Here is a 9,838-nt window from a genome sequence, read left to right as displayed (position 1 = left end):
GCTATATGATGCAATATTACTGCCGTATTGCTACGTTATTATTATATTATAACTGCTGTATTATGTAAGTACATCAAACTATGTATATAGTTCCGTTTTAAACACAATGCAACAAAAAACGAAGAAAGAGAGAAAACACGAAGCACACAAAGAGAGAGAGGCGTTCAAAAATGTAGACAAATGCAACACACATAGAACACGTTCTAAACCACAAGCCAATAAGATTAGTTTTGACAAAGCGCTCAAGTGGAGCTTGTTAAGTGACGTTCCGTCCATCATGGAGGCTAAACAGCGCAGAGTGTCCAGGTTGTTGAAGTAGTCTGATTTTACTGAAACATAAAGCTGAGTGTCGTCTGCATAACTCCGAAAGGAAACACAAAGGAATGGGACCGAGAACTGACCCCTGAGGCACCCCATATAACAACCATGTAACAGTATTACTGCATTATTACTATATTACATGTCATTACTGCTTTGTTTCCTCATTATTGCTTTAGTATTCCAGCAGTATTACTTGTTAATATCATAAAATATGATGAGAGCCACTGTGAAAGTATTAATATGCTTTATTTCCTCTCGCTCCACCTGCAGGATAAAGAGAAGGTGAGTTCCTGTCTCCTTATATATGTGTAAGAACACATATACGTTATTTCATTCACCCCATTTAAATCAACGAGGTTGTCTGTGTATATGTACAGCATGTCCACACACACACACACACATATAGCATGTCTCTGCAGGTGGAGGTGGACTGATGTGTGTGCAGTTTGGGGTCAGTAGTGGTTGCTGTGTCAACACAGGTGGAGAGGTGAGTGTGTACTTAATCGACGTCCATGTTTGTGCAGGTGGAGGTGGAGGAGGCAAGCGGAGACGGCCACATCCACAGTCTGGACCCTCAGCTGGAGCGACAGGTGGAGATTGTCAGGAACCTGGTGGACTCGTACCTGTCCATCATCCACCGCACTGTCAGAGACCTCATCCCGAAGACCATCATGCACCTGATGGTCAACAATGTACGACGCGCACAAACACACAGATACATGCACACTCACAGAAGTGATGTAATGAGTCATGTGACCTCATCTCTGCTCCTCAGACGAAGGAGTTCATCCACTCTGACCTGCTGGCTCAACTTTACTCCTGTGGAGACCAGAATACCCTGATGGAGGAGTCCCAGGAACAGGTGAGGAGACAGAGAGAGAGACAGGTGGACTGAGACAGAGAGAGAGACAGGTGGACTTAGAGAAGGAGAGGGGTTTTTGATCCAGGTGTTTTGTAAACCAGGGACCAGATCCAACATGGAACCAGGAGTTGATTTCAGCTGTACACCTGTGACCTTCATCTTTTTATTCCACCTTAGTGGATCATCGCTTGTCTCTGTGAAATTTGACAACACTGTCCAGCATCAGACTGGACAGGCAGACAGGTAGACAGAAAAATATAATTAAAGGTGACAAAATAATGTCTGCGGTCACATTTACATTCATTTAATTCAGTAGTTGAACTTTGAACTGAAGGTTCAGTCTGTTGAACCACAAACATTAATGTCAATTACCCGTCCTGTCAGTGTCCAACACAAGTCCTCACGAGACCAGTCCTAATGTCCGCCCGTCAGGGGCAGAGTTAAACTCTGTCCGGCCGTCAGCTGCTCTGTGGAACAGTGCAGTTTGGCGATCGGTGAGATTGTCGGTTATGACAGCGTCAAGTCCACATCCAGAATGAATATGGCGACTGTGCCGACCTCCGAACAGCAGGGTCCACAGAGTTCAGTACAGGAGGATTCACAGGCTTCACTACAGTCTGAAACTGACTTTCAAACTGCTGAACCGGCTGCTGCGGGTCAGGTGTCTCCTGCCTGAGTGCTGCTGGTCCAGTATCTCCAGGTCCAGGTTCTGCAGATCTGGGTTATGGTGATAAAGGTGCTGCTGGTTTGGGCTCCAGTGAAAAGGGATGGTGCTGCTCTGTGTTCTGGTGGTGGTGCTGGTCTGGATTCTGGTGGTAGAGCTGTGGTGGATCTTGTGTGAAGTGTGATTGAAATCTGCACTGATCAGCAATCCGGCCTGCAACTGGATTCAAGACTTGCAAACATGGACAATGGGAAATCCTGTTTTTTTACTGACTGTGTTGGTTTTGATGTCTGTCTCTCTCTCTGTCTCTCTGCCTGTCTCTCTCTCTCTGCTTGTCTCTCTCTCTGTCTGTCTCTCTCTGTCTCTCTGCCTGTCTCTCTCTCTCTGCTTGTCTCTCTCTCTGTCTGTCTCTCTCTGTCTCTCTGCCTGTCTCTCTCTCTCTGCTTGTCTGTGTCTCTTGCCCAGGCTCAGCACCGTGATGAGATGTTGAAGATGTACCACGCTCTACGTGAAGGCCTCAGCATCATCGGTGACATCAGCACCTCCACCATCACCACGGCGATGCCGCCGCCTGTCGACGACTCTTGGCTGCAGGTGACGGGGATGCCCTCTGGACGCAGGTACCTTTGCGACGGCTCAGCTGTTACATAGATGCAGTTTGTATGATTATCATCACTGAGTTACTCTGCTGGTCTCTGCAGGTCTCCTATGTCCAGTCCGACCCCTCAGCGTCGGGCCCCTCCTGGACCTCCTCGCCCAGGCGGTCGTGCAGCTCCCGGCCCTCCATCTCGCCCCGCGGTGTCACCTGACCCTGGACCCCCACCCTCCGTTCCCTCCCGACCCAACAGAGCGCCCCCGCCCGGAGTCCCCAGGTACCTATGTTTGACCCTGCTGGTTTGTCCCTCCAAGTCACCTTTGCACTGTGTGACGGTGTGACTTCATTCGTCTGACGAGACCCAGCCGCTGTTCATGAGATCAAACCGAGCCTTGTATCACTAAACCAGAACTGGCCGCAGGTCACAAACTTTATAGATCAGTTAATAAACCTTTACACCCGCTGCCTGCAGGTGTCACTGTTGCATTCAGGCAATTAACTGAATTTGCGAACTGACAGAGCTAATGTTAGCATGCTAACACATGAGGAGTAGAAGGTGATATTGATGAGCAGTCTGACCTGACGTTTGATCAGATGATGTGAACTGAGAGGACTTTAAAGGGATAGTTCAGATTTTTTTTGAAGTGTGGTGGCCCAGGACCCAGTGGCCAGGACACCCCAGTTTGGAAAAGTAAAGAGGAGCACTGGTGGAAGCTGAGCAGGGTACTGCTGTGGACGGTGTGAGCACCAAAATGTATTTAAGACACCTAAAATAATCAGTTTGAGTGTGCGCTGTGTTTCCAATCTTTTCACAACACGGTTCTTTCTGATGGGGGTCTGAAGAGCCAGACTCCTTTGACAAAAACTGGATTTCTCCTCACAAAACCGCATCATTGCTCGTCACCACCTCCCATCAGTTTGTGTTATTGTGTGACTTTAGTGTTTTACCGCATTAGTTCGGACACCAGAGTTACACAATAACACAAACAAACTAGCCAATCAAGGCAGCGGTAGACCAGCAACTCCCAGATGGGTAAAATGCCCTCCCCCATCAGAAAGGGCTGTCTGACAGTCACATGAAGTGCTGAAAATATTCTAACCATAGCGTTCTCTTAAACTTATACTGCTTCTTGACTCTGTTCACACCTGTATGTAAATCAGTGTGATGCACTGACTGTGGATCAGCACCTCACACAACCCCCACTGCAAAAAAACCAAACTATCCCTTTTAAATTCTGTTTCAAATCACAAAACATGATGCCGATAATGAAACTAAGTGATCAAGACTGCAGGTTAGCTTAGCTTAGTGTGACTCAACAGTGAACTTTAATACGTCACTGAGAAGCTGTTATGCATCATCTGACTGGTTGGTTTGTAGTCGTAGCTGCGTCACCGGTTTTTTTCTGGTCTCCAAAGATCTTAATCCTCCACCTGAGGACACGTGTTACAGTGCGACTCGGATTGATGACCAAAGATTTCACCTTGTTTCTCTCATAAGAATCAGCTTGTCTCTCAGACAGCCCAGACTCGCACCGTGCAAAGGGACCTTTAGATCAGCTGAAGACTACATTTCCCATCAGCCCTGGATCGAGAAGCTGTGGTGCTGCGTTCAGGTCACATGAGAGCTCTGTTTATGTTGGCTGGGACAGGAAACCAGCAGCAGAGAGAGAGACAGAGTCATGGCAGAAGATGTAGCTATTATCCACAATCCAGGTCCAGCCGCTCTCCATTCAGACCTGCGAGACGAGAAAGCACAAAGACTCCGGGGAAGAAGCCGAGTCAGGAACATGTCTTGGTAGGACAGGAACTCATACAGATGGAGAGGGAGAGGAGAACAGAGGTTTGGGTGTCATTGGAAGTCCCTAGGCAGTGTAATCCTATAGCAGCACAGCTAGAGGCTGGTCCAAGGCAAGCCTGAGCCGGCCCTAACTGTAAGCTTTATCAAAGAGGAAAGTTTTAAGTCTGCTTTTAAATGTAGAGGGGGTGTCTGCCTCCAGGACAATAGCTGGAAGATGGTTCCAAAGGAGAGGAGCTTGATAACTAAAGGCTCTGGCTCTCATTCTGGTTTTAGAGACTTTAGGAACCACCAGTAAGCCTGAATTCTGGGATCGCAATGTTCTACTGGGGTAATAGGGTACTATTAATGTCACTGGAGTGTTCCAGTCTGATGAGACCCAGGATACCATGGTCGATGGTGTTGAATGCAGCACTAAGATCTAGTAAGACCAGTACAGAGTCCTTTGTCTGATGCAACTAGAAGGTTGTTTGCAACTTTAACCAACGCAGTCTCTGTGCTATGGTGCCTCTAAATCCTGACTGGAAGTCCTCAAAAAAAAACTGTTGTTATGTAGAAAGTCACACAGATGACTAGAAACTGCTGTCTCAAGGAGAAAGAGGAGGAGATACAGGTCTATAGTTGGCTAAAACCCCTGGAACAAGAGTAGGTGTTACGGCTCGAGGAATGAGAACCAGGACCCAGGTGCAGAGCAGAAAACCAAAGTATTTATTCAACAATAACAAAGTAGAACTAAGAACACCAACCGAGAAAATCAAAGTAACAACTTAAAGAGCTGCGAAAACACAAAACACCCAAAGGGGGAAATACGTCCTCACAAAGCAGCAACGAGAAACCTCGACAGAAACTGAGGAGGACAAACTCAACAACAGTCTCAGGAAGCGTGGGAGACATGAGGGAATAATCTGGAGGAGTGTTTGGTCCGGGCTGAAGAAGCCAGCGCTGATGGGCTGATTAATGTCAGGTGTGTGTGGTTTCACTCCTGAGCTCCGCCCCCTCTCATGTACCTGCAGGCAGAGAGAGACAGCAGTGAGCTCTGAGATCGTGACATTACAGTCGGCTTTTTAAGAAGAGGTTTTATTACAGCTACTTTAAAGGACTGTGGGCAGCTCGATTGGGGTGGGGTCTGAGATACAGGTTGATGAATCTGATGAAGAAAGATTAGTTGGTAAAGGTCGACTTTCTGAAAATACGACGGGTTTAACAGCTACCGTCGTGGTTTCTGTATTTGAAGATGAATCAGTACCTGAGAGCAGCAGGTGATGAATTCTGTCTCTAATAAAGAGACGCAGAGAGAAGACAAAGGAGACGCAGAGAAGACAAAGGACTGGCAGATATTTAAAAACAGGATCAAGAGAAAACAATAAACTTGATTCAGACATTTTCTGACATAAACAGTTTTCATGAGCACAGTGTGACCTGAATGTAGCATGGACGTGCTTCCAGATGTTTCCAGGAGTGCTGAAGACTTTATCGTGTCCAGTTTGGTTCAGCACACAGGCCTCTCATTGACATCCATCAAAAACTTGAAAAGAAAAGAACAGGACTCCAGTTCCTATTAAACCAGATTCTCTGGATCAATAAATGGAGTGCAAATAAACTTCTGGAGGTTCTAAAACCAAACCTGTCATTTAGTAATGAGTGAATGAATTAAAAATAAATCCATGTAAACTGGAACCATAACTCAGATTCTTGTGTTTTTGTTTTACCAAACTGGACCCAGAGATTAAGTGACAGTGTTTTAGTGGGACAGACCAGAGTCCATTTGAAAAGCAGCGTGTTCTACGGTTAGAGTTTCTTCTTTGTTGGTGCTGTAGAACGAAAGCAGCGATCCACAAACAGTCTGCACAGACATGGAAAAGAAAGACCGGTCTGTCTTTCTTCCTTCTCCTCTTCATCCTCAGAAATCATCACTCCCCCATTTTAAACACTAGACGTCCAGTCCTGTATGTCAGTCCAGCACAGAGAGAGGTCCAGGACAGTCCAGAGTTCATGACAGCTGCTTCCAGTGTCTTTGCTAAGCTAGGCTAAAAACCTCCCTCTGTTCTGGACTCTCAGTTCCAGTCTCCATACACATCCACTGGGAGCCATGTCTGTCTACCTGTCTGTCTCACTGTTTGTCTGTCTCTCGCTCTCTGTTTGTGTGATCCTGTTCTAACAGTACCTTGTAAGGCTAAACAGGAAACTCTCAGGTGTGTCAGAGCAGGTAGCCCCGCCCTCATATTGACCACATATGGTTATTCTTTCAGAATCTCTATCAGTGACCAGTGAGGAGTCCACCAATGGTACGTCAGCTGTCTACGTGATGTCTCTCACAAACCCTGTGTGTGCCTCATTGTCCAATCAGATTGCTGTCCTCGTGACCCCCGTCCACTCCCCCAGCATCATAGTTAGCTTTGTGACTGACAGCTCCATCGGCCTGTTACTGACTGTCCATCTCTCTGTCTGTCTCTCTCTGTCTGTCTGCTGTTTTGTTGTGTCATTTCCAGTCGGAGGGCTCCTGCATCTCCATCTCGACCCTCCAGACCAGACTCTGACTCCTCCCTCTAATACACAAACCACAAACACACCTGTCACATTACATATGAGGATCCAGCTGCGTTAAACTTGTTTCATATTTCACTCATGTTCGCGAAGGTGTCACATCTGGTTTTGGAGCACAAACACCCCCTCCACACACACTTCAGACCCGGCTAATACTGGTTCCACCGGGGTCTGACCCATTCAAAAGCCTTCTACTTGTTTTACCGAGCACCAGCTGCTGAGAACAAGATTCTCCTAGTTAGTACTGGTTTCAACTAGGTTGAACACGTCTGTACTGGTTTCATCTGGGTACAGATTGTTCCTTGTGGTTTTAGCTTGGTCCAACTGGCCCCATCTGGCTACTGGGTGCTCATGTGTCCTGGTTCCACCTGATTTTAGCTACTACTTGGTTCAGCTGGTTCCAAGGGCTACTGGTCCTACCAGAATTGTACTGGTCTCAACTATTTCCAACATATGCCTGCTGCTTCTGCCTGTTTCAAAGTGGTACTGATTCCAACCAGTTCTGACTACTGACTGGTTCTCACTGACTTCTGGTTTGCTCTGGTTTCAGTCGCCTTTGACTGGCTACAATAAGTTCCAGCTGATTACAACAGACCTTGACTGATTTCAGTGGGCTCTTACTTGGTTCGAAGATGTTTGTACTGTCGTCAAATGGTTCCAGCATATTCCTGCTGGTTCTTACTGGTGTCAGCAGTCTCCAGCTTGTTATACTGGTTCCTACAGCTCTAACAGAAGTACACGTTGTATTTGCTCAGGTCACTTTATATCGCTGCAGTTGTCTGTTCTGTCAGTCAGAGAGGCCTTCAGTCAGCAGTGATACTCCGGTCCTCTTTCTGGACTTGTTCACCAGGTCTTTGACCCCAGATGTGTTGACCTCCATAATACACTTCAGATCCAGTTAGCCCACGAACATTTCACGAATCAGAGAGGACGAGGATACCAGGTTTATTTATTAACTTTGTGATTGGTTTGCTTCACATAATGTTCTTCATTTTATTAAACTATTGTTTACGAGGTTACTGAGCTGTCTGGGGTCACAGCCTCAGTTTTCTTCAGTGGCCATTTCTGCCTGAAATAGTGATGAAAATCATTGATGATGATACACAGTACAAAGCAGCAGCAAGGCATGAGATCTGAAGTTTGAACTTTCCTGACTGCAGAGCTGTACCAGTAATCCTGCAGGTTAAAATCGCTAATAGAACTGGTTCCTAACTTTATGACCAGCTGTGTTTGAGACAGTGTTCATGTACAGTTTCTTGTCATCAGCGTAAAGTATCACGCTGCTGTGTCTCACTCTACTGGTCTCTGACACATTCTTTAGCTGTACTCTATTCTACTCCACTGACTTCCTGTCTGTCCTCCAAGTCTTTTATTTGTTTTAATTCTTACTTGCCCCAACTGTTCATTTCTGGTTCCAACCAGCTGTGGGTGGTTCTAACTGGTTCTGACTAGTCCCAGCTGGTTCTTAATGGTTTTTACTTATTACAACTGTGTCTTACTGGCTCAGTCTCTGGTTCCAACCGGTTCTGTTTCCATCTCATCCCAAGTGGTTTCAGTAGGCTCTGAATGGTTTCATGTTCTATGTGAAGTTTGACCCTGAAATCCTCCTGCCTGCTTTTTATGGTTGCTATTTCTGACTGGTTTAACTGGTTTCACTGGTTCCCACAGGTACCAGTATTATTCATTATTGTATTGTTCATTGATTGGCATGACCTTTGACCCTTGAACCCTCCTGCCTCTTTAATTTTCTGTTGATTCACTGTTGTTCTCCTCTTTTCTTTTCTCTTTCTTCATGTTTGTTTTTTGTCATTTTTTCCCCAGTCGTCCCAGTAAAGGTAGCCCCGCCCACGGAGAGAGCCCCCAGTCTTCTATTGAGGGTTAACCTGAACCCTGTGTGTGTTTGTGTCTCTACTGATGCTGTGTTACTGTGAACCTTACTAATAATAATGATAATAATATTGATATTGATATTGATAAGTATCAGCACATTATGACGAGCAGACGATCAGCGAATGCTATTGCAATATTGAGTGTATTATTATTATTATACAATATGTCGTGTAGCTGTCTGTCTGCTCAGGAGAGTGAGACAGGTCATCTGCCTGTCTGCCTCGTCACACTGTCGACAGCGACAGAAACATGTAATTATGAGCTCACATCAGGTTTACAAAGTACTGTAGAAGACTCCAGAGATGGTGTCGAAGTGAAGACCTCTCACTCCTCTGGATGGTCGGGCAGCTCTCGGATCACACCTGCCTGCACACGTAGCTAGCCAGTTAGCTAGCTGCGTCCACTCCTGGAATACAATAATTGAGTTCTATTTTTCTTTACTGTTCTTTCTGTTTTGTATGAAGCTGATGAGATGTTTTAAATTATTATCCCTTTTAGTTTTATATTATATTATTATTTTATTATTACATTTAGCATTGTTACCATTCTTCTATTCAAACACGTGGTCAGAGAATCTACTCTAGCCTCTGTACTCTGTTCTTTTCTGCTGACATGTGTCCTCCGAGTTGTGTCACTGCCACCTGGTTCTAACCAGTTCCAACTGGTTCTGACCAGTTCCACCTGGTTCTAACCAGTTCCAACTGGTTCTGACCAGTTCCAACTGGTTCTAACCAGTTCCAACTGATTCTAACCAGTTCCAACTGATTCTAACCAGTTCCAACTGATTCCAGTGAATAATTGGATCAAACTGGCTCCTTGTGTTTCCACCTGGCTCCTACTAGTTGTAATTGGTTCTTACTGGTTCCAGCTGGTTGTCACTGGGTCTAGCTTGATCTGACATGTTCCAGTTGGTTCCAGCTGGTTTTGAAACCAATAAACTCAGTTAGCAGCAAACCACTGACAACAACCATCCACTGTTGTGTATGTGGAAGCATCTGGAACCTCTTACTTTACATGTTTTGGGCAGGGCTTTTCCTAAAGTTCCCTTTGTGAGTTTTATGAAAAGAACTAAGTAATTTGGATCTAATTGATTGGATTAAATTAATTGGGAGTGTGCCAATTGAACCTTAAGAAGTAATTAGTCCCAAATCACATAAATGTTTCTGG

The 9,838-nt window shown here is 45.6% G+C and overlaps 1 protein-coding gene across 1 annotated transcript in view; it reads left to right on the top strand.

Moving 5' to 3' along the window:
• Positions 1-9,838, top strand: part of LOC121606725 (dynamin-1-like) — a 25,710-nt gene extending 15,872 nt beyond the window's left edge. Inside the window, exons 18-23 of the mRNA XM_041937230.1 lie at positions 592-603; positions 846-1,013; positions 1,097-1,183; positions 2,313-2,467; positions 2,549-2,719; positions 8,603-9,838. Coding sequence (XP_041793164.1) covers positions 592-603; positions 846-1,013; positions 1,097-1,183; positions 2,313-2,467; positions 2,549-2,719; positions 8,603-8,663 — 654 coding nt within the window. The 3' untranslated portion in view covers positions 8,664-9,838. The remainder of the gene's footprint in view (positions 1-591; positions 604-845; positions 1,014-1,096; positions 1,184-2,312; positions 2,468-2,548; positions 2,720-8,602) is intronic.

The sequence above is a fragment of the Chelmon rostratus genome, chromosome 5, assembly GCF_017976325.1.
Source record: "Chelmon rostratus isolate fCheRos1 chromosome 5, fCheRos1.pri, whole genome shotgun sequence".
Taxonomy (NCBI): Eukaryota; Metazoa; Chordata; class Actinopteri; order Chaetodontiformes; family Chaetodontidae; genus Chelmon; species Chelmon rostratus.
Note: the sequence above shows the minus strand (reverse complement) of the source record. Positions and strands in the feature narration are given on the sequence as shown.